The sequence below is a fragment of the Helicoverpa zea genome, chromosome 31 (genome assembly GCF_022581195.2).
Source record: "Helicoverpa zea isolate HzStark_Cry1AcR chromosome 31, ilHelZeax1.1, whole genome shotgun sequence".
NCBI lineage: Eukaryota > Metazoa > Arthropoda > Insecta > Lepidoptera > Noctuidae > Helicoverpa > Helicoverpa zea.
In genome coordinates, this window is record NC_061482.1 from 6828021 (window position 1) to 6854002 (window position 25982).

At 37.5% G+C, this 25982-nt stretch overlaps 2 protein-coding genes across 6 annotated transcripts in view; one reads left to right on the plus strand and one right to left on the minus strand.

The window, feature by feature from the left end:
* Positions 1-25982, plus strand: part of LOC124644853 (protein furry) — a 71121-nt gene that overhangs the window by 11417 nt on the left and 33722 nt on the right. For all 5 annotated transcript variants that reach the window (XM_047184464.1, XM_047184466.1, XM_047184465.1 and 2 more), the window contains 7 exons: positions 2182-2349; positions 4672-4821; positions 5060-5223; positions 5520-5677; positions 5966-6076; positions 6277-6431; positions 11657-11817. In XM_047184464.1, the coding sequence (XP_047040420.1) occupies positions 2182-2349; positions 4672-4821; positions 5060-5223; positions 5520-5677; positions 5966-6076; positions 6277-6431; positions 11657-11817 (1067 nt within the window). The remainder of the gene's footprint in view (positions 1-2181; positions 2350-4671; positions 4822-5059; positions 5224-5519; positions 5678-5965; positions 6077-6276; positions 6432-11656; positions 11818-25982) is intronic.
* LOC124644855 (somatostatin receptor type 4-like) lies at positions 17852-25391 on the minus strand. The gene is made up of 4 exons (XM_047184469.1): positions 24528-25391; positions 21206-21425; positions 20499-20564; positions 17852-18183 (listed from the first exon to the last, which is right to left on the minus strand). Exons 1-4 carry the CDS (start codon positions 25389-25391, stop codon positions 17852-17854), a joined length of 1482 nt encoding a protein of 493 aa, XP_047040425.1.

Genomic DNA, 25982 nt, shown 5'->3' on the forward strand with positions numbered 1-25982 from the left:
ATCAATCACGCCTAGGTCAAAGCACAGCTAGCGCATTCCATAAGATGTTGACCCTCGATGCCGTCGAGTGGGACGGCGAGGATCACCGACAGTTGTGTTTGTGCCGGTCAAGCGGTGTACACTTCACACAAGTCACGACCATACATGCGTATATAACATGTAGCGTTCTGTTTTATGTTTGTAATTGACAACATGTGCATACACTCATAATGGATGAATATTATTAGTTTAGTATAGTTGCCAATGAAGGACTGCTTGCGTGAGCATAAATGAAAATGACATGTTAATATAACGCTTAAATTGTTTATAGATCCTTACAACATACTACTCATTTCTAAGTTTACACATACTGTATAACAATAGTTACACATAGCTTGTCGGAAATATTCTAGGATTGATGGCGCATGTTACATTCAAGCATCGTTGACGACGAACTTGTATAAAAGTGACACTAGGGCAGCGGCTGGAAATAATTTCCATTTAATGGGCGGTTCTGCAAAAAACGTCTATGCTGTCAACGTCACACCACAAGTAGTTCGTACCAATATTGTCATAAAAATCATAGACGATCGCGAGTTAAAAAAATAATAAAAAAAACATACTAATTTCGTGATCAGAAATATTAAATTGTTAGTTTCCCTAACACTATAGCCACACTTGCTCGATTACAGTATTATTCGCTAGACATTCATTCCACAAAGATGAATATGCTTGTTGGAATAATTTTTCACTAAGCTCCACGTAGGTTACTTTCTTTATCAGAATATATAGATTTATTTTCTGCCCCAACAGTGCACTCTTCCTATCGGCGTGTCCGGAGACACTGTGGGGGTAATATTATTTGGGTCAAATGTTACATGTCCTGACGTCTTTTCTCCTGATTATTGCTATATACGTCATGTGACGATAGACTTATTTGTGATGAACCGTAAATTGACCTGCTTTGCATCCAATGTGAATATGGGTACGAAGCAGTCAACTTGACAAATGCGGTACACCGAAATGTGTGCTGCAAAACTCTTAAAGAAGACTACAAATACTTGACATCACAAATATTCTACAGTTACACGAATACGTGTAAACCCTACTGCTCTTATCATAGTCCGTTAAATATATAGTTCTGTTTGTGGTCACTTTACAAGCGAAGATATTTGGACTGTGATTTTGTACCATCAGCATGAGTAGCCAGAATTATTATATTTTAAAAAAATCAAATGTTGATGTTCATGTCCCCTTTTGACACCAAAAAAACAAGAGAAATAGTTGGTTGCATACATCAGTTCGCTGCACGAGTAAATCAAGCAGTTGGTATCATGAAAAGGTACTTTACTTATTGGAATAACTAGTAACGTCATTTCGCGTAATAACCCATGATAAACTATCACTTGCACTTCAAAAATATGTCGTCGGTAAAATTAACGAATTCATAGATCATTGTGTTGTAACAGTGTGTTTGTAATGTGTGCTCACCGTTTACATTATTTCAGCCTCTGAAGCTTTTATCTTTGAACTGCATATTTTGAGTACCTATATTAGTTTGAGAAAAGAAAGTTACAAAAAAAATACAAGAAAACACACTTAAGAAATTTTCAAGAGGTGGGAACGCTGTCTTTATCACCCCAAAAGTCATTTGTTTAAGGAGTAATAGAACACATTTCAAAGGTTTTGTCTAGTTCAAAACGCTTGAAGAATATATCAAATTGTTGAGTAAAATTTGTGTTCATTAAATGGTAAAGAACTTAGAGGCTGTTATTGGCGCGGTAAGCAGCACTTACAAGCAAACGTCATCGAGAGCGCGAGCTCGTTCGTGTTAACAGAACTGTCGTCAATCTGATGTACAATGCGACTCATTTGTTAGCTTTGTTGGTGACGTTCATACTGTTTTATGTTCTTAACGCTTATATTGTTGACCCAATATTATTTTATATCTGCTTCTACTAGTTCTAGATGTAGTTAGACAAGCTTTTATATATTGTTGTAAGTTTTGTGTTTTGCTATTTTATATTTGAAGTTTTATACAGTTATTGTAAATACAATGTTCCTTACTATACAGCAACAAGTAAAAGCTTTTTAATATGACAATAAATCCAGACTATCCAAAAATTTTGTAATTTACACTAGTTGTATAAGGCTGATATGTGTACGGTTTGTTCGTTGATGATGAGTTAGCGGTATGCGTAGCTCGTCTCCTGATTCGCTGAGCGAGCGCAGCGGCGGCGAGGCGCGAGGCGTGCAGGCGTCGCCGGGATCCCTGCACAAGCTAGCTGTGCCTCTCGCAAGGTGTGAGGTGCCTGAAGTCCGGGACGCAGCCGTCGCCGCCTGCGGGAACATCAACCCAGACGCATTAAAGTTAGTAAAACCAATACATTCAATACACCAGGTTGTTAATGTATAGTTGGCCATATATTTGCTTTGCCAATTTCAACCATAAAAATACACATAAAAACCATTAAAAGGAATAAGACTCATGAGTTGATTACAACTGTCACTGTACTGAAATCACTTGTAAGTTATACAAACGACATTTTGATTTGGAGGCGAAGCAATTTTGTTATCCAAATATACATTGACAAATGAAAACTGAAAACATCTATACATATAATAAATTTGTAAAAAAACTGTGTCTGTACATTGAATATATTAAAAAAATAATAATTGGGTGGGGTTTAGAAACAGTAATGGAGCACAAATCAAAAAAAAAAATTCTGTCTGTATGTCTGTATGTCTGTTTGTTTGTACACGCTAATCTTCCGAACTACTGAACGGATTTCAATGATTTTTTCTTTGTTGTATCAGTATTAAGCCTGGTCAACATATAGGCTATAATTTATCTTCGAAACTTGAAGACCTGATGCAGAACTCCAACAGACCAATAAAACTATAAGAGATACAAATATGGTGCCATGGCAAAAATTGTTTCATTTGATGAGCATTTTCAGCTGAGATAATAAATTTTAAGATCTGGAACACCTGATGTGGAACTCCAGGGGCCCAGCTAGACTATAGCATATAGAGGTATGACGTTTTAGCAAAAATTGTTCAATCTGATAAGCACTCTCTGTTGACTTATAAAAATTGAAGATGTAAAACACCTGATGTGGAACTCCAGGAGCCCTGCTAGACTATATGAAGCATATGAAGATATGACGTTTTAGCAAAAGTGGTCCAATCTGATAAGCACTCTCTATTAACGCATTTTTCTTTTCTCTCTCACACAAACAAATAATAACGAATATACAACAACGCTTGAATTTCGTGTTAAGTCACTGCTTAGTACAAATTTTACATACCTAGACGTGGCGTCACGAGCCCCCGCTCTCTAACTTTGTTGCGTTATATCTCATTATTATTTTGTATGTCTCTTCCAGACCTCGGGACTACAGAGTTCCGAATTTTTGGGAGGCAAACGTGGGGCCGAAGCTAACACGCTGAAGTCCTTTTGAGACAACTTTAATGAAATGGTGACACAAAACCGACGATTATCCCTTTATACACTATAAAAATGAATCCAAGGACAATCCCCGGTGGACGTCGTTAAAAAAAAGACAATCCCCGGTTCTGTGCTAAACTATTGCTAACTATGGAGGAAAACTACTTGGGCTATTGTGATGGGATGTTAGTAGATGACAATGTATTAGGTACATGTAAAAACGGCAGGTGGAGACTCGCCACCTCACTTACTGGGCCCCCGGAAACCAGTCACTGAATAGCAACAAGAGGGCAACAGGGACATGAGCGGCTGAAGGGTGAGGATAACTCGGCGGACTTTAAACGCAGATTACGCGCTCCCTGTGCTTACCATGAGGCACCTACCCTCCGAGCAAGGCTACTAATCCTGCTCTAGCGACGGCTCCACTCTGGACGGCCAAGCCAAGCCAGAGGCGTGAGACCTACCCCCGTCATGGTTCACTCCGACCGGCCGGAGATGGGGGACAGTATACACTCCCTGGAGAACTCAGTATATATAGCCCCGCGGGGTCGCTACTCCCCGTCATCAGCCTCAGATGTCCTGCGGTGCCTATATCTCATTATTATTGTCGTTATTATCTCAAGAGCCTTTGTCCCAATTATGTTAGGGTCGACTTCCAGTCACGATGCAACTGAGTACGAGTGTTTTACAAGGAGCGACTGCCTATCTGACCTCCACAACCCGGTTACCCGCTCAACCCAACACCCCTTGGTAAGACTTACTGGCTTCTGACTACCCATAACGACTGCCAAGAATGGAATGTTCAATGACAGTCGGAACCTACAGTTTAACATCCCCTCCAAATAACGGTCATTGGTATCCAAAATATACGTAGAAAGTACATACGAACTTAGAAAAGTTGCATTGGCAGGCACTTGCCAGACCTGGAATCAAAGACGCACGCTCATACTTAAGAGATTGGTTCTCTACCCACTAAACCACCACGAATTCCACTAAGTCACCACGACTTTGTCATCTATTCAATGTTTTTTTACGTAATATTTTTGCCAAACACAACTTAAATGCGGACTAATTAGAATCACTACTTTTATCCCTATGTTCACGTCTATTGCGACTATTCAGATCTTTGATTTTGCTGACCCCGTAGTCGCTGGCATAAGGGACAGGATCCGCGTACGAAGTCGCGGGCAGAAGCTAGTTTTTAAATAGAATTACATGCTCACCTTGATGACTTTGTGCAGGGATTTGATGGAAGAATTGCTTCCTCTGCTGCGTGAAGCCGTAGATCGTAAACAAGAGAACATGCGCCGACGTCGACGGCGGGACGCGCTGCGACTACACCTCAATAAGATGTTACTACTTATCGCTCAGAAGAAAACTTTCGCTAACAGGTAACCTATTAGAGTTGGATCAGAGAGGGAAGAAAGATGAGCGGAGATGTCACAATTTCATCTGGTTCTAATAACTTACCTAAGATAGAGATAGAGATAGAGCTTTCGAGTTTGCATTTTGGCGACACCTGTTTTCTAGGAGATTTTCCGATATGGCATCTTCGCTCATCATTTTCTTCATGAATCCTTTAACCCCAAATCTTTCACAGCCAACTTACTATTCGTATTGTGTGTGCAGTGCGTTCGCCTTAGAGGGAGGCAGTTTACACCCAACCCTCACGGAGTACCTTGACGGAGTGCGGCAGTGCCTCGAAGTGGAAGCTGAGAAGGATGCGCCCGCCGCCCGAGAACAACGCATAACATTCGCTGACTTTACCACAGAGCTCATCAAGAGCTTCCCATGTAAGTTATTATTTACTAAAGCAAAGAAAGTGCATTGATATAGTTCTCACGGAACTCGATAGTGCGGTGTTCCGAGAACAAGTAAGCGACCCACCGTCACCCGACTTGCGCAATGTTATGTTTGATTTCGACAAAAAGATTATCGAGAACAATACTCGCACCAATAAATACATTTAAAAACTTCTGCATATTTTTCTTCACCGCAAGTTGCAATGATGGCAAGTAAAATCATTGCGATTCTACATGATAAGCCCATCTGAAACCTAAGTTTTTATCATCCTTTAATTTTCCTGTAGTGGAGATGTACGGGTCTCTGATGAAAAAGGAACTACTCCGGAGCCTATTCTCGCTGTTCTCGGGCTGGTGCGGACCGCTGGCCAGGCACCTTGGCACACTTGTGCCCCAGTCGGCACAGCATGAGAATGACGAACGGCTCAACTTATCCGCTCTGAAAGTGAGTGTCGCTTTGAATTAATATAGTAAATGTTGTAAGTGCGAAAGCAAGTCTTATTATACTTTGTGGCACTCTGTCAGTAGAAAAATACTCTATCAGAAGCTCCAATGTTCACATAATGATGTGATGCGAAATTCATCAAAATGTGTTGCTCTGGAGTCAGTTGCTCCATTTATTCTTCCCAGAAAAACACAAAGAAAGCATTTTTGTGAGTTGTCTTATATAATTTTGACATTCGAGAAATGCTGCTTTTACAAAGTTTTAAAGTCTCAGTTTTATTATGTTTAGGCTATGAGCGCGTTGGTTTGCTGCGGTCCGTGCTTCGCTCCCTCAGCACTGGCGGAAGACGGGTCACTCTACCCGTGGCTAAGCGAGATGCTATCTTCCACTCATGACAAGGTATGTTCATCGATAGCTTTACTTTTTCGTAAAGTAGGTATGGCAAGAGCAAGAATCTGCTAATTGTCTCACTACCTTATTGTAATGATAAAATTTAGATTCTCTAAAATCCAAATGTGTGTCTACTATTAGCTTTAAATCCTTTTCTGATTACATACGTGTTTTGCTGTCCACATTCCAATTTTCCCTCTTTTCACCAGATATACGAGTTGGCACGAGAGACTATAGTGCTGCTTCTAGACTGCAACCCCGACATTGGACCGCTCTTGGACTGGACCGTTGACAAATGCTTCACGGGAACAGCACGAGTAGCTGACGGCTGTTTTATGGCTCTCGCTACGATATTCAGCGCAAGGTAAGATTTTTCTAATACCTACATTATTTTTTATAATTTCTGATTTGCTATATCTACAATTGGAGGTGTAGTTTTACAAGGTAAAACCAGGCTAACGTTAACCACAAAACCATTGAATAAGTAATATTTCATCTGACAATTTCTTAGGAGATGATACACAACAGGTAATGAATTAGTTTTAGCCACTAAGTTGTGTTGTGCGAACTAAAATGGCGGCTGCTTTGTAACCTTGTATTTATTCTGGAAATAAAATTCAATGGAATCCTGCTTCTCTTTTTATGTAGGGTGGCAAACCTTTCTGCCTAAGCGAATAATTAAAATCCTAGTACACTGTGATTCTATACTTCATTGCTTCCGTGCCGCTAAGGTTAAAGATACAAATTAAGCCCAACAACTGTACGAATCAGTTATCCATATTTTGCGTACGTGGCAACTTGCGCCATCTGTTGGGTTTCGATTGAACCCGTTGTTTCAGAGCTGTAGAAGCAAGCCGGGGTAGCAACAAACTTAGCGAATTAAAAGGACCTTTGCAAAACATAGATGGCATTCGCTTCTGTTCGTCCTTCAACGAGGCTTATTGCCAGGTTGTAGATGGATCTAATTTATTACAAGTGTTCAACTCGAATCATATTCAATATCGGATATATTAGGTAGAGTGGGATTAAGAAATTGATTGGAAATTTCGAGCCATTTTACTTTCAATGTATCGTGCGTTTCTTTTCGTAAATGATAGATGGAGTTAGCGGTGTGGTATTAGCATAGATGTAATATAATAAACAAGATTGCGCACGCTCAAAATATATATTTACGAAAATGAACTCTATTCCAACGCAATAAGGTACTAAATTTGTTGCATAATACACAGAGGCAAATCCGAGCCGAGAGGGATAGTTAGAACGGAGGCCGTTTGTCTCTTTCTAACACCTTGCCAGCATAAAAAAATGTTGTGATCAACAGTTTTGTCTTCCCAAAAAAACAATTGAATCACATATATTTTTATCTTATTTTAACAATTGTAAGTCAACAAATTAATAAAAATCGCATTAATTTATTCGTATTTATTCTTAAAACATAAACAACATAAATTTTTATTTTGCTTTTTTTTATTTTCTAGCGGTAACCCTGAACATTCTTGGCGCGTAATCAGCATTTAAAATTTTGTTTATATTTTTTGTATTAAATCAATTTAAACTATTTAATTGGTGAAAAAGTGTTGCGTTTATACTTGTAAAAGTGAATCCTATGGTGGTTGCAATATATCGTTCCACAGGTCAGCTAATAATAACATTTTCGTAAACCAAACAACTAGGGTGCCCATGAATTCTTGTAATGAGTCAAAATGTGGGTGATGGATTTTAAAACTGTTGTACTATTGTTATAGCTTCCCAAAAAATGAAGAAAGGCGACATAAATGGCTCAGCAGTCTATATATGAAGTAGAAATACAAAAAAAAACAGTCTTCACTTCGAATCTTCCTGCTTTTATACTGCTAATTCCAGCTAATTATTAAAAGCCTTTATTAGTATCTTAAGGTCACAAACTGCGTAAGTTAAAACTTCAATACCAATCTGTGTTTAATAATCTTAGCAAATTCGGATTTGTCTCACAAAGCTTAATCTCATAGTCACCCTATTAGAAAGGGACAGACAGCCTCCGTACTAACTGTTTCACTCGGCTCGTTTTTTGGGTTTATGTGCGCAGTCCTGTTTACTAATATTATGTCTATGGGTATTAGGTACAGCTAAATGGAAGCTTCTCTTTGTTACCGACAGGAGTAGTATTCACATGAGAAAAGCCAAAGTTGGGCGAGTGAAGGAGATTTTAGTGGGTGCGAGTCCTACATAACCACCTCTTTTCACTAAACTTAGGTTGTATGTGTAGGAATTTTCTTCGGCTCCCATGAAAAACATGTTTGATAAATCGGCCTTGCCACCGAAATAAGTATACTTGTCTGCACGCCCACGTCAGACTTTTTGTAGAGCACTCTTAGATTTTCTAAAAGAATTTTTATAAGACGTGTGCGTTCGCTATTGCTCTTCCACTTTGGTCTAGCTGTTGCATAGGGCGGCTGCCGTTCAACAAAAGAGCCGAGGTCTCGGGTTCGATCCCCGGTTCGGGCCCTTTTCGCTTTGTGGGTTTAAGAAACTTTCACAAAGCAGCCCGGAGCCTGGAAAAAGGGCATCGCCCGTACATCGGAGAGCACGTAAATGTCGGTCTTGCACCTGATTGACCTGATCTCTCTCCGATAGAGTCGGATTACAGTCCGATCGGGCAATGAGTGTTAGTGCACCTCTGTCTGCGCAAATGCTTATTCACTCTAATATGTCCTGCACAGTTGGCCAATCTCCTTCTATGATAATAGCCGCGGTGGCCGATAATCGGCTAGGAGGAAATCATCATCATCAGTGTGTTCTACTTTCTTCATTCAAAAAATCGGTCATCGATAATCGGACGTGAGCGGGCAGCCAGAGTAGTCTGTTAAAATCACAGAGTAAGGAAAGAAGAGCGGAAATGCTATAATGGAGATAGCTCAGGCGCCTTCTTCTAGATCAAATTTGTACTGTGGGCATGACCGAAACGATCAGTGAACTGACGTGGCATTCGGTTTCTTTGGGACATCTGTCAACGATTTTTGGTATTACAAAAAAAATGGTGGGGCCAAAAGAAGGCATATATTTGCGAAAATAGTAACGTTCCTCGTCCCCCTCTCACGTCCATTTTGGTGCTCTACTTTGTTAGACGATTTCACCTCATCTAGTAATTTTGTTCTCCATGGTTAAAATGGTAAAAGATTGTAACAAGTGACAGATCTCTCACAAACTTTCGCTCGTTCATAAGCTCACGATAGTCGTTTGTTTGTTGTATATTCGCGATGAATTAAACTATCAAATTCATTTTAACCTAGTTTTCACCAAGACTAAGGGTAATTTATAGATAAAGTGGAAAGCTCAATGATAACAAAATGGTTTACTGTACATACATAAAAGAGTTACTGATGAAGTGCAAACACTCAGATGAAAAGATGCGCGGTTGTTATTGTTTTTCATATAAACACCTCCCTACTTATCCTACTTTTTTTTTTCGTTTACAACCATTAACTTATTTTTAATGAGAAAAATCTATCGTCACCAAATCTCAGAAATAAGCACAGAAGGCTCGATCAAAACGATTAACTGGAATACTTTCAAACTTCCAACAAAAGCCGATTAGTATGAAGAATACAATCTATAGGTACTAATATTATGAAGCTGAAGAGTTTGTTTGTTCCCACGAAACCGCTGCTACCGTCGATACGAACCGAAGGGTGAATCCGATTGGAGAAACTAGTCAAGAACAAAGTATATTGAGTTCCAGCGAAACTTGAAAAAAAATCACTGTACATTGCACAATAAAGTTTAAAATCGACAATATCCACTATGTTATTGTAAAAGTCCTTTTCATCTCTAATGCAGTTCGATGAAAAGGAATAAACAAAAATAATACACGAGATTTCCGACTAGAGTCAATCAAATAAATCCCCTAAGAGATTGAAGATTTTTATGAGTTTTATCGTTCGGAACATTCAATATCGAATTGAATTCTATGCGTTTCTAGGAAAGTTTATTGGAAACGATTTGTTTTCCAGTGTTTTACAATTTGCATTGAAGTATTAGAAGGAACAAACCTACAAGTTTTAGGTATAATTAATCACGCTGCAACTAACATCCTTTCACGAAGTTAGAATTGTGATCTGTCTATAAAAATTCTCATTAGTTAGTGCAACTAGCGAAATTAATCGGACGCCATCGCCAAACAGGGATACACAGTGTCAGATCGTGAGTAAACAAATAGAGTGGTCGCATTGGGCCGCTTTGTGACTTTGATCACAAACGGCAACCCCACCCCCGCAGCTAAATAAATTGCTCCATCGAAATCAAATTGTTATTTCCCTTTGTATTAAATCCGTTCCCAGACTGGCTAATCTGTTGCATGTGGAGCCTGTAAAAATGCAATCATCCGAATTAAGAAAGTCCTTCTTTTTGTGAAGTCGATATATTGACATTTATAGATATTTGATTCTTTCGGATTGTAAAAACGCAATCGCTTCCTAGATAGTAAACGTTATAATCCGATAGGAAGGATGAAAAGGAAATAATGCAATCACCGTGATATTACATTTGACATGATTCAGCCGACTTGCACTAGGCCCCATGTAGATGTAGTTAGTTTTTTTTTCACGTAAACGCACTCGCTCACAAGAGTCATGTGCGGTAGCTTCCTTGCACAAGTGAAGCTTCGAAACTTTAAGAGGACTAGAGACTACTTCGAAACTAGAGATTATTATGTGACCCTTAAAGAAAAGCATCTGTTGAATATTATAATTATTCAGCACAATACATGAGAGTACTTGAAACTCCGAAATGTTTTCTACTCGCTATTATTACATGAGGTAATATATAAAATCTTGTTTGAATAAGGCCATTAAGACTATGCCCCTTAATCATGTAATGACATTACATGTTATGGCCTGTTTAAGCGGTGGAAAGTTTGTTGCTATTCGGTAGCTCCCTAGTGATACTGTCACGATATTGATACGTGATAACTTCCTAAAAATATAGCGACAAATTGTTAATCTTCAATTTCGATTGTTTTAATTTAGGTTGCAACTCTATAGCGCTTTACATATCAAAAACATTTTTTTATGACTGCCGTTCGCACTTTACATTTCTGAAGTTAGCTATTGGACATCCATCTATACTTTTATTATAAAGCTGAAGAGTTTGTTTGTTTGAACGCGCTAATCTCAGGAACTACTGGTCCGATTTGAAAATTTCTTTCAGTGTTAGATAGCCCATTCATCGAGGAAGGCTATAGGCTACTTTTTATCCCGGTACGGGAAGTAGTTCCCACGGGATGCGGGTGAAACCGCTGGCAGAAGCTAGTAGAGAATAAAATGACGACCATAGAAGTCGGAAAATCTTCTAAGAAAGTACCTTCGCCAAAATGCGGATGTTGGGGAGACGAAGAACGTTACTGGCTTCACCCTCGTACTCGTACGTACGTCTTAAGAACCCATCGATTTTGTAAAACCAGAAATATGCAGCTGAACTGTAACTGACACGCTCACCTCACCGTTTACTATTTGACCTAGAAGAAAGAGCTTTACCTACCTGCCTTTTGGCATCTACGCTCATGTTTTGATTCTTCCGTGCGAATATCTCTAATCCGTATCAATTGTCCATTAGGGAGTATCCGTGCGACCACTACACGGCCATCATAAACGTGACTCTGATGTGCACTGGATGTCCTCGCGCACCCGTGCACGAGAGTGCGTTACAACTTCTGCAGCTGTTGGACAAGCGATTCTTCGGCACCGTGGGACCGCTGCCCTCGGATGATGACGCCGGTGAGTTTCAGACCCTCTTTAAGCAGGATTCTTTACACTCTGCTGTGTTGTGACTACAGTGGCAAGAAAACTACAAAGAGTTGAACTTAACTCTAAAGTTTGTATCGACTAATTGTTTTATGTGATGTAAAATTAAATGTTCCGGCTGTTTTGTTCATTATGTTCAGGTCTATATTAGATATGGAAAAATAAGTTTACGACGTACCGACGTTTGGACGGGTTATATCAATTTGTTGAAGTTGTTATTGGAATGTCTGATATTCCAGTGATGCTATTGTGTTGTACTATCCACCTAGATTTAGCAGGCGACTTCACTGATTCCAGAAACAACATAAAGCAGGTAAGTGTTTTGAGAAAAATAAAATCGACTAGATATTTTAGGGATCGGTTGTTGGGCGGATTCCTAATACAATATCAATGTTTTAGTTTTGCGAAAACAACAAAATAGATTTGACGTAACATTTCAACAAAAAGAGGAGGATTTATTTTTCAGGTACAAGTAGGTAACATATATTTTTTAAATGTTTTATGTGCCCAATAATACTTTGTCATACGCCTTGTCCTGCCTAATTCAGAAGATGTGCGAGTCATGTGTACAGTAACATAGTAACTAAGTGTATAGTAACTAATAGCCTGTCTACCTGAAGGTGTGAATTGGCCACTCCAAAAAGATATCTTCTCCTTTGTGACTGACACATCTATTTCGTGATAAAACTTTGTGTTTTACCATATAAATATGTAACTGTGTAACTTATTTTGCCTGTGGATAAAATAATCATCACAAATCTTAAAATAATAAATTGATATCACTTCTGAAACGTATTTTATTAAGAAGATTTGTTGTTTTCCCCAGTTTCTGTTCAATTTCGTTTTCTTTTTTTTTCACGGATCAGAACAAGTCATATAAAAAAATATATATAAGTATATAAGTATTTTGTTTTCCTGTTAATGCCCATCAGTAAACCTATCTATACCTACTGATATGTTAAAGAGAAAAGATGATTGTTTGTTTGAATCAAATTAGCTCCGGATCTTTTGACGGTTGAAGCTACGTTCACTGCGCTGCACATGGGCTGTTTTATTCGGGTACTCGAACAACTTCCCCCGAGTTTAAATTAAAGGCGACACTATTTTATCTCACTCAACACTTCATGGCTCCTATGCGATGATGGATCAAACGCAATTAACTGAAAATACCTACGTGAATGCTACTAATATCTATTTATTAACTTACTGGAGAGGAACAAATCACTTACCAAGATCTGTTGAGACCCAGATTTATGCGCTAAATTTGTTTAGTAAGAATTAAGGATTAGTTAACGGGTAATAGGAAAGAAAACACTTGTCTAAACCTACTTTTATTATACAACATCTAGATTAGTTGAAACATTTAATAGAATTGACAACAATGATAAGATTCATAAATCTCCAACCGCGATCGCTTTGAACTAATTTCTTACAATTGAATAATCCCGGAGGATTGCTAAAACTACTACTTAAAATTATAATCGTTTTTTTTTTTCAAGTTAAACATCTCATTAAAATATTATGGTACCTCTTAGTTGAAGCTAGAGGACATCCACATACTCGGTTAGTTACCCACTATGTATTTAGAAACTACACTACAATAAACATACATAACTGCCGAGCCTTTTCCCAATTATTTTGGGGCCGGCTTCTAATCTTATACCACTAAAAAGAATAAGAACATTCTCATATATAATTCTAAATATTTTCTATATAAGAACTATTCGTAATTAGACAAAACAATTTGAATGAGATCTTCGATTCAACAGTTTATTACAAAGGACTGCTACTCACATATGTGCCATTTAGGTACAAAAGTTTCAAAAAACGATTACGACGAAAATTATTTAGACGTTTTCAACATCATTGTATTAATTTGAGGGAGAACACATTGGCAATTTGGAGGTGTCTCAGTAACTCCTTTGCTAACACGAATGCTCGGTTCCTACACACGAAACGATTCGTTTTGCTTACGGACGGAAATTTTTTGACACAAGCCACTATAGGTCAAAAAATAGTTTGTCTTAACAAATCGTATCTATTTTTTATAGGAACCGGGCTTCGGCGAAGTATTACATACTTCACCGAATAAAATCTCCATGTTCATGTATCAATTAGGTCGGTTCATGATTTTTGTAAATGTATTTTAATATCAAAATTGTAAGGAGCTCCGATTAAATAATCTCAAAATTTTTTAATACTTACAAATAGCAATATCTATGAAACAGGTAAATACTTCAATAATTACTCTCTAATATCTGTAGTTTAAATACGTACTTATACATATTATATGAGATGCCTACTAGAACTCCCATTCCCCCTCATACATTTATATTATCAAAAATATTGTAGTAAACTCATATTTGATTACAAGTTTATAACAGATTTGATAATGAGTAAAGCTTGAAATTGACACTTTTAGTACACTCGTGATAAACACGTACTGCTAAGTGAAGTATCAAAAATAGCTCTCCCCCTTTCCGGCCTGTGTCCCCGAATGGCGTCAAGGTTAGTTTCCCTGACTGACCTTCTGATTACGCTTTGGTCTTTCCAGTCCAGTGCTTGCGGACACAAAGCACTCTATGTTCTGCACTACTTCAACCCTGCATCTCGTTTACAATAGGTGATTAAAATATTATACATAATATACATATATTAATATACCCTTAAAGGAATAAGGTTAAAAGTTAAATGTTAATTTACAATATTTGAAAACCCCTATATTAAAGAAAAGGTAAACTACTCATATTAGTTTAGCAAAACATTTGCAAGGGTAAATCCATTACAACAAAATATACGTATTGTATGATATTGAATACAAACATTCGAAATTAAAATATATTTTTTGATGCTTGACATTTTTGTGGCCAATCCTGAAACATAATGACATCTTCATATGAAAATTGCAAATCTTCTTGAATAACACGAATTTATGTAAAGTATACATGCAATTACCTAGATGTTAATTCAAGCTATAAAACCATTTTTGATTTCTTATTGTGAGTAAATAATTATTAGGGGATAAAACTATTTCACAGAGTTTTCCTAATGTACAGGTTAATATTATAATACTTTAAAACTAATTTAATCCAGCAGACCGCGACGTGCCTAAATTATTTACTTTATGAACATTAGACATTTTAACCTAAACACAATAAAGGAGCAAACCTTACAATAAAGGAGCCGGTTCTCAATTCGACAGATTTTTTATCTTCGTTACTCGATTTCTCGGAGATACCAATGGAATATTCTTCTTTTGTATGAAAGGTTTATTTGCCATTGTGATCCCGTTGTTATGAAGTCTCAACAACTATAGAAATCGTGGGTTACTCGCGAATATTGTAGCCACGCAACGAGCTATACGTACTTATGTGTTTAATTAAATGGGCGATTCCGGTCCAAATGTCCACCACGAACGAGACCTATATGGCTAGATAGCCCGTTAAATATGGAACATTTTTTGTTATGAAAGTAAAAAAAAATATAATGCCAGAAAAAAGTTATAGCAAAATCAAATAAAACATTTTACAGATTTTTTCAATTACTTTTCGTGATGTTCGATTTTCGTACTTTCTGTAACTTCTGTCAAAATAGAATTGTTCATTGTTAGAGAGAAGACACCACCAGTTACATCGAACTTTCTTAGATTCAGGCACCGCTGAGTATCTATATTCAAGCACTTCTGGCGCCTCAACTGGTTAGTGATTCGTACAACCATCGGGCAAAAAAATATGGGCTGTTTATATGCAAATGTGTCTTACTCATCTTAGTTTTAAATAAAGTGCAGAAATGGAAGTGGAATCAAATAAAAAATAATAATGATAACATACAAAAACTACCGAAAATTAAGAATACATTTTTGGCTATAACTTTTTTTGCCATTGTTTTTTTTTTCTTTCTTAGTAAAAGTTACTCTAAATTAAGTGGACTATTTAATTATATAGGTCTCGTTCGTGGTGGACATTTGGACCAAACTTCATACATTCTTGCCCAATCTCCTTTGATTTGTGCATGTGCGTAACATACCTATACAGACGTGATGACATAATGTTACTAAAATAAAATGTATTCCTAAATTACTACTACTTTTCCCTCGTTTAGGTACTTCATTTACCTAATCACAACCCATTTGAGCGCAAATGATCCGGATTTCACTGTTTGTGTCTAAATCATAAGATCCAGGATCTGAGAATAAACCTAAACTGGGTAACATCGTTGTATTCGGTGTTTTACTATTTCTATAGATTGCATCACAGGTGATGCCAAGTCGCAAAATAAATGTTCCTTTTTGCAATAAATAAAAGATGACTACATAGATAGATCTTTCTACACCCATATCTACTATACTGTTCTTCCAAAAATGTGGCATAACGCAAAAGATATAACTGACGAAAAATTGCACAAGAAGTCGAATTGAGAACCTAATTACGATGAACGTAGTTATTGAGAAAAAGGAATTAACGTCTTATCTTCCTACACCAGTGCCGGATTACCCATATAGTAAAAGGCCCCGCGCCTATGGGGCTCCTCACCTAGTTCTAATTAAAGGGCTGTAAAAGTCCTATGCTATCGAACTGACATTCATTTGCGCTCCAAGGGAGCCCCGTGACAATTTTGCTACAGACCCGGTGCTTTCTGAATTCGGCACTGTCCTACATAAATATTCTTATAGTTTAATTTAACAATGGCATCATACTATGGATGCGAGATTTCTAAGTAAAATATATCTGACTCTAATGATTTTGAATTTTGATTATTTACACGGCCGAGTGTGTATGTAGGCATAGCTACTTGTTTCAATCTTTATACATTATTTATTTAACTTTCTAATAAAAACAGTCTAGTCGGACAAGCCTATTTCTTACCTATGTTACTATGTAGTTATAATGATTAATATTTATATTAAAGATCTAATTTATAACGGAAATACATAATTATGTATCATTACAATACTATATTAACTATTAAACTATGGCATAGTGCCGTTGTAAAAAAAATGGACCAAGCCCAGGTTTAATGAATTATATACCGAGATAATAATATTGTTATGTATATAGGTAAAAGATATTCATTAGAAAAATTTTAAATTTATAATATGCCTTCGATCTGGTAAAATCATCGTCTCAGTTTACTGTAAAAGTTTCCTTAAAAAATATACATATGTATTTAACGGCTTTATATATTCTCTTCTGTTCCGATTAACAAAATTGCTGTATGTATGTTTATATACAACATGTAACGTAATTAACGCACACCCTCAAACACCCCAATTAGAATATTATGTTATAATCATAATACATACACTGAATTTTTAATTTAACATGTAATGCATTGTTATTTACTAAATTAGTTATACCAATTCTTGGAGAACTTTTTGGTCATACTACTACGCACGCAAATATCGCGCCGCGCGCCGCTCGACTCGACACAACATAACGAAACTACGGAAAAAGCCGACAATACACGAAGTCTTATTACTTTGAGTTACGGTCTATTTGAATTTGTTTTGACTGTACAGGGTTAATATGACAATAATTTCCGTAGTTTTAATTATTTTTGGGATAAAAAATTACCTATATTAAAAATGATATAAATCGATTCAGTAAACGATTCTGAACAAACTAATTTCAGGATGTGCGTTAATTAGGTTACATGTTGTATATCTTCAGCTACTTTAATATAAGAATATTATTTTATGGCATGAGTACAGCGAATTTTTTTTAGTCAGCTAAGATCAATATTTTCAAGTTCACTTAATATACTACAGAGATTAAATAGGTAAATAGTACCCTTATATCTTACCAATACAGTTCTCAAAAAGTTACTGTTGACTATCTTAAAAATGCAGAAAATAGATCAGAGTATCATAATTTTATTAGCATTCATGGCGGATTTTGATTACACGCACGCATTTTGAGTACCTAATCAAAATCTGCCAAGTGTCGCGGCCTGCAAAACTACGAATACTTATTTACTCAACCCATTTTCCATACTCGGTTACAATAATTTAACCGTTCAAGTCTCCGGTGCTTTCGGATTTTTTATTACGCGGTACCATGAATCTCTTGAAAGGGAACAAGACGAATGGTATTTTTCTTGTCTCCTCCTGTGTTTCCTGTGTCGCTTGGGATGGTACCTCGGGAACAGAAGCCGTCCTGATGGGGCGAAGCTCACGCATCTCTATCTCCTCGGGTGGTTGAGACTGTGCTCTCTGCACGCGGCTGTTGTCGAATGTCCAGCGTTCGATGTAAGGCTTGGAGCGGTTTCGTCGTCCGTCACTCGCCATTTCAATGCTTTCCCCGATTATAGATGACGCCTCTGTGGTACTTACGTAAGAAGCTGGCAACAATGAAAAAGGAAATATTTAGAGTAAATATAACGACTAGTAATGTTTATGAGTCGTTACAGTTATTCTTCTCATATTTGTAATATGGCTAAAAAGCTATGATCTTTCCACTCCCAAGTTGTCTATAACCCAACGGCTCAAGTACTTAAAATAATGAACACTATTTACGAGTAGATTATCTCCACAAACATTTATCGAAGGTACATGAAAGGAAGTGGTTGAAATGACATAAAAATTATTATTATTATTTGTTTTTATTTCGAACAATATCATGAAATAAATTATGATTTCATTAAATTAACACAATTTCAATCCTCTAGCTAGGTAATTGTTTGCAGATATGTATCTACATTATTGTAGTAACGTAACAATATGTAATATAAATAGTTATGAACACGTGTAAGAACCTACCTTATTATCAGACCTGTATAACATTATAACATTTTTCAAATATTTATTTACGAACATTTCGATAAGTACATAATTTACAAAATAAAGAAACAATCCTATGTGAGTGTTACTTAGAACGTGAACAATAAGTAGATATTTCGTCCAATTAAATACGTTTGGAGTATCTTTGAAGAGGCCTTATTACATTAGAATTCCATATTACTGCGTCATACTTATATACTTGCTACACACTTATTCTTACTTGTTGTAACTGTTATTCGAAATACTTAACAACATTATTTTCGAATATATTTTGTTGTAATATCTCAGTAATGCTGGACAAAGGCCTCCCCATTTTGTCTCCACAACTCTCGATCTTTCTAGTGTCCCTACCCTGATGGGTTATGGGCGTCCAGGTAATCGCGCAAAATAAGAATAAATAAAGTTTACACTGCAAACTTTATTATAGTATTTACATGAACCAGGAATTTTACTACTTATTATCAGTCGGTACATTTAGAGAGCTGGAGTGATGAATTACGTAATTACTTCCCAGTTACATATATGATCTTAACGCACGGGTTAAGTATTTATTTATTTATTTATTTTATTTTATTATAATCGGAAAACATACAGTATTAACATCTAACAAAAACAACAAAATATGCAACTATTAACCAATAACATGTTTTCGCATTTAGTTATTTATGAAGAGCATGCTTGAGGAAGAAAAGTAAATACAAAAGGAAATATAATAGGAAAATTAGGAATAATGTAAAAAGAAACTAAACTTAAACAAAACTACATTACTACACTGTAACATAGTAAGTCTTGCTGTACTAAATAGAACAGCTATCGAACCAATGTTTTGTCAGTAATCTATTGAATACATGTGGTTTAGTAACGAGTAAGTCAAGTTCAGAAAAGTCAACCAGATTGTTGTAGAACTTTGCGCATCTTATAAAGAACGAATTCTGTCTGTAATTAGTATAACAACAGGGAACGTTAAGAAGAAGAAAGGGAGTTCTAGAAGATCTAGTGGGAACGCGTAAGTTAATCTTGGAAAGAAGTTGCGGGGCATCGATATAGGATTGTGTTAACTTAACGAGGAAAGAGATATCCGATATTTTCCTTCTCGCCTTAAGTGGTAGTAAATGGTATCTTTTGCATCTCAATTCATAGTTATGGTCGCGTGTTTTACACTTATACTGAAGGAATCGCGTAAAGTTTCGCTGAACAGATTCCAGTCTTGAGATATAGATGTCATACATGGGATTCCAGACCTGCGAACAGTACTCAAGTGAACTACGGACGAAAGAACAATATAAGATTTTGATTATTTTGAGATCCATAAACTGGGAACAAGACCTTTTTAAGAATCCCATGGCTTTGTTAGCTTTACTTACTATATGATCAACGTGCCTCTCATAGGTAAGTACTTGACAAGAAACCGTAACTTATTACTAGTGATAATACTAATTTAGCTTTCGAGTTCAAATCGTTTTCGTTGAAAGTTCAGTGTCAAACAATCAATGATTCTTGTCTCCAAATTAACTCTAGGCTAGTTACTGTCTACAAGCTTCCTACTATGCGTGTACTACTGAATGAAGAAGACACTTAATAAAAATAAAAATACTGGGTATAATTATTTATTACAGTGCATAAAACTCTCATGTTTCACTAGTTTGCGTTAGAAGCAAAAAAAAAAAACAACAAACATGCACATTTGCGTACTACAAATATCGGACCACCCCTCAGCCTCCCACTGGCAAACATAAACACAATAAACGCAACTAGTTGAAGCGTAATATCGCGCCAGTCAATGAAAACTAGCAGCGAACCGATGACTACTAACGATTTAGCGTTAACATCGACACACAAGCCCCCTAGCACAAGGACTGTTCGAATTTGTAAATACCTGTGTACGCGGCGTAGCTATAGCGGCGCCGGCCCGTTGCTGGTTGGACGTTGCAAACTACTCCACCTTTGTAAATTCATATCACATATGAGGTGACGATTTTATTAACTTTCTTAACTTCTTTAACGTCTCTTAATTATAACACGAATTCATACTACCATCATACCTAATTCACATAATGTAATGGCTTATCTTCTTTCTGCACTGTTCCCAGTTTACTTGGGACCAGTTATCCATTTCCATTAGAAATGTCTCTGTCGGAAGTCGTACTAACATGCACTCCCTTTTTATTCGCCAAGCAAACTCCATGTTCTCTTTGGTCTATCTCTCCTTCTTTTTGTACCCACATTCACACTAACACTCTTTGTAGCATATGTTTAATTCCTTCTCATCAGATACCAATACAACAATAAATGCTGGTCCATTTTCACATTCTCTCTCATAACAACAATCTAACATAGTAATTCCTTACTTTATTATAAGGAAAATGGGCAAAAATCAAAATAGACTCCTTCACTCTTGTCTTACCTTTACATGCTTGTAAAATATTCCAGACACTAAAATTCTCTGAAGCATATATAAAGTACACAAATCCCCATAAGTGCCCTTATTTCTTGAGCAGTTGTTTATTTCAAGTTCGTATCAATGCCGTTAGTTGAGTATGATGTGCGCGTGTATCGGTCTGGTAAACATGAAGGAATACTCACTTGTAACACTGCTCGCTCGGCCAGTATTACGACAGGTCAGGTTCAGGTCATCAAATCTACGAACTCGGTTCCGCAGCCACGGGATTGACTGGCACAGCTCTCGACGAAAGTTTTGACCGGACAAGCAGTACAGTAAGAAGTTAATGCCGAAGTTGGTATTAAAGAACATCAACGCCAATTGCTGCAGTGCTGCCCATCTGCCGCTGTACTCGCCAGAACTCTACAATAATACAAGATTTTGTTAAAACAACATTGATAGACACATCTTTAATACCTAGTTGAACGAGGTTCATTAAATATTTGCGTACGATCATGACCTGAACGAAAGTACAAAAACCGCACGCAATAAGTTCAGGACACTACCTTCTGAGAAGTAGGTTCTATGTTCAACTGCTCCGCTAAGTTTGACTGACTGCTGTTTTGGAAAATATTTAAAAAGCCTAACCCAACTTATTTTACACCCTTTTTTTACCGTTATTTCTTAATTTTTATTTAAGATTTCTGTAATGAATAGTTTCATTCTTGATTTCGAAGCATGTCTGTCTAATTATTTTTCAATTATCTTTTATTCAGTTCTTTAAACGATTTCATCAATAAAGATCAGTGAAGTTATATAAAAACCCATAATTGGGGGAGACGTAATCTGCTAAATTCCATTCAATAAAGAGACGTCTAAACGAAAATCAGGCGGGCAAAATAAATAGTATCGACACTTAAAAATCGGAATGTTCATTTAAATGACTGCGCATTTTCTTTTCAATCGATTGGCATCAGGTGAATTGCCGTCAGATCTGTGTGATTTTGCACAAGTGTATTGTAGCGTAAGTGTAAGCGGTGTTGCCACAATGGATGATCGGTTCGTCAAAGAGCTTGCTGCAGGCACGCAAGCCGAGCGTGACTGTAACAACAACCTCAAACCGCGAAAATCATCAATTGAACCGTTCTGTTTGAGCTCTTTTAGTTATGTTGGTGATCGGTGCAGTATGTTGATATCTTCCGAAGTAATGTCGTTAAAATGCAAAGATACAAATTGAAAAGCACTGCCTGTACAAAAGTACTAACCAGACGGCTTAAGCATTCAAAATTCAGCAAATCGCTATTCGAACGTTTTCCGAAAGCTAATTGGTGTTGGTGAGCGGTTCTATGAAAGACCAAAGAACTCTTGCAACTCGGTTTTGGCATTCATTCGGCTTCATTATTCGCTATGTAGTGCCTTTTTTGACCTTTAACATTGACATTGACTTATATCACCAAAAAGTGATGTCGGTTATGATGTTAGTGTATCTTTGTGTTTTATTTCACATACAATAGCAAATTGTTATTTTTTTATTCATTACTATAACGCCAATATCATTATTCTTCTTGTCTGTATATTACATACGTAGTTTAATCAAACCTACATTTTTTTATCATCGCGACCGTAGTAGTAATAAAATACGCTAGCAGAGTCGACCTTAGAAGAAGAGAGTTGTGAATTTTGTTCACAATGTATGCATAGCTTAAAACAATAATTTTGAAACCCTACTCTTTGTAAGTAAGTTTTATTGAAACAAGATACCATAAAATGGTAGGGGTAGCTTATGGCTGTCATATGAATCATACACTGCAAAGATAAAAATCTTCTCAGTTTCCCTACCTAACTACACAGGAAAGGTGCCAACAAGATTCTATTATCATTGTGGATAGGGGAGGGGAGAGGCCTACTTCAAATCCGCCTTCTTGAGACTAAGACGAAAATGTACGGACGCCAACAGGTGGTTACGGCTAAACTCCAAAAGAAAGACACGGGGTTAGATTTCTGATGCCAATAAATTCGGTTATTATTTGATCACAATTAGAACAAATCTGCTTTACGGTTGAAGTCAGTGCCTTTATTTATAACTCTAATGTTAAAGGGGGATATATAATTAAAGAGTAATCTTATACGGCTTCATATAATTGATTTGAGATTGATTGGCTTTTGAGAGAAGTAACATTCTTTTTGAAACATTGAAATATTTTAAAGTATTTTCCTTGCTTGTGTCGTATTGAACCAAATTCGAAGAAATTGAAGTACAGGTCATAATTATTTGAAAATTCTTTCCGTGTTAAATAGCCCAGTTTCGGAGATGTAAAGTAAACAACTTAGTGGGTAACTTTGCTATCCATCTATCTAACACTTTCTTCTTATGAAAGCGTAAAGATGTATGGAGCTAAATTTAATACATAGCACTGAAGTCAGCGCACCCTTGAAATTGTGACAACATTGAATGTCTAAAGCTTCCTTACGAGGTTACAGCACAAGCGCAGGAAATAAAACGAGAACCGTTAATTACTAGCTAAGTACTTCACAATATAGTTTCTTTGCTATGAATACAAACCTATTTAAAAAATTGTAATCATTGAAAAGTAATTTTAGGTTAGAATACTGAGTGCGACCAACCTCAATGTACATATGTATGGACAATAGTTTTCCAAGAGCAAAGTTACATTTTGTCGCTACAATACAGCTTATCTCGTCAAACGATTATAGTGAATGCGCCGTATGGACCCCTCAGTGCACCAGTCCATTTCGCACTTGAACCGTTTGTTTCAAGTCGTCCCTGTTTGTCGCTTTGAACAATTTCACGAGAGCAGATCATTGTGTGTATTAGAGTTTACAGAAACGATGTTATGGCGACTATAGCGCGTAGCCTAAAGCTAAAAGGCATAAACTTAAGCCCCAGAATGCTCCTCCAGTATACTACTCAAAGATTTCACAAACCATTCAATTTTTAAAATATTAGTATTTTTTTTGCGATACAATTCCGAATTGAAATGAAGATGAGAACTGTATTTGTAGGACATTAATTTATAATGCCGTGAGATTACCAATCGCAAAGCGCTGCAGCAGAAACGCGTAGTACCTACTTCGTACAGTGCTATCGATCACGCTATATTTCCACAGATTATCGCGCAAAACATGGAACAATCGCCTTTGCTCAATAACAAAATCAGCTATCGCACCAAATTAGGGTTTTACAAAATCTTAGCAGTTCAGCAGATTCAGATGGTACAGTTCGCAGTGTCAAATAAGTTGGTATGGATTGCAAAAATATAGGATATAATAAAAATAAGCTGTCTAGGCCCCTTATTTCCAACCCACCACTAGTCATCCGAATCTTCTTAAATAAGGATTATAAAGTACCTCCACATTGTAGTGATAACAGTTCTTACATAGAATAATGTATAAAACTGGATATTTATATCTTTTATATTGTGTATTATGATGAACAATTATCCCACTGCCACCTTTAGAAACAGTTTATGGCATCCTAAATTAAAAGTTGTTTAATAAGCTCACCATATCATAAGCATAAGCCAGGAGTCGCATTGTGTAAGCTGGAAGGTTGAGCACCACGAAGACCGTCGATACAATGAGCAGCATTCGCGTGACCCGGTGTTGCGAGCGAAGCGGCGGCAGCGCGCGCGCCCCTGCCTGTCGGCCTGAGCTGCCACTCTCCGCCGGGCACGCCGCCTGTTCTGCCTGCAGCGCGCGTCTCTCGCACTCCAGTCGGTACACGCCAACAGTGATCCAAGCGTTCAGGAACACGATGATCCCCAGCGGGAACGAGAAAGATACCAACGTATCCGCCAAGTTGAATCGGGCCGCGTGCTCCATGTAATTCAAGTCTATGTTGCAATCGTTGATCGACGATGAAGCCAGTTGGATTAATGGTAAATTAACTAGTATTGATGAAAATACTAGTAACCCAATGATGAAACGTGCTCTGGCTACAGTACACATGCTGTTCCGTCGCAATGGATATAACACGGCCACAAATCTTTCAATGGTGAATGCCACTACAAGCCAGGCGCTCAAGCAGCACGATGTGTAGCTGCCATAAACTATGATCTGGCAGAATCCTTTCCGATGGAAAAAGTCGGTAATTCCCATTGCCAAGAGCCACGGAGGTAACAAATTCAGCAAGAACAGTGTATCTGACACAGCTAACACAGACAGATACACGCTGGTGGATTGTAGCCGTAACTTGGTTGCGTAAAAAACATAGATGGAGATTATATTGCCAATGCTGCCGAGTAAAACAAGCAGAGGCGTATAATACGTTGTTAAAGACGTTGCCATTAGTTCCACGACCACATCAAACACGTTATTTTGGATGACATTGGCCGGCGCCGCTGGCGCAGTTGAGTTTTGGGATGCCATAGCGCACAAGAAGACGTGTGCTGAAGGCGAGAGATCCGCGGGGACTGGCGCGAGCTGGGACCCTCGTCCCGCGCGATCTCCAGGCCCCTCACCATTAGAACATGGCCTGCGCACTCTTGACACGTTCCCACTCCTGCACGAGTGCATCGTGGTACTCCGCTTGTGAACCTCCCACTAGCTCCGCCTCTAGCCGCCCAACTTTCATGTCACACCCACCGTGTTCAACAAGTTAAGACAATTGTGTCCAATATTTTTTAATTAAGTTTTCGAAGTCATTTGTATCATCTTCTACGATAGTCAGGAACCAGAAACTCCAACAACTAGTCTCTACAGGAGGTATGGGGGGCAGTGGGGCCCACCAGTGCCAAAGCCTGCTAGGGCTGCGAGATTGTTCGAAAGAGTTACCGCGTCCCTGGTACGTAAAGATCTCCAGATAACATGATGGGTTTCAGTCAGTAAGAGTCTGACACTCTCTCACGCTGCTAACCCATAGCGGAAGAGTCATTTGATGTTCTCCCATCAAAAAAAGTATGAATTTGCCCTAAAACTGGGATGAGGAGATCAGGCAGTCGCTCCATGTAAAATACTGAT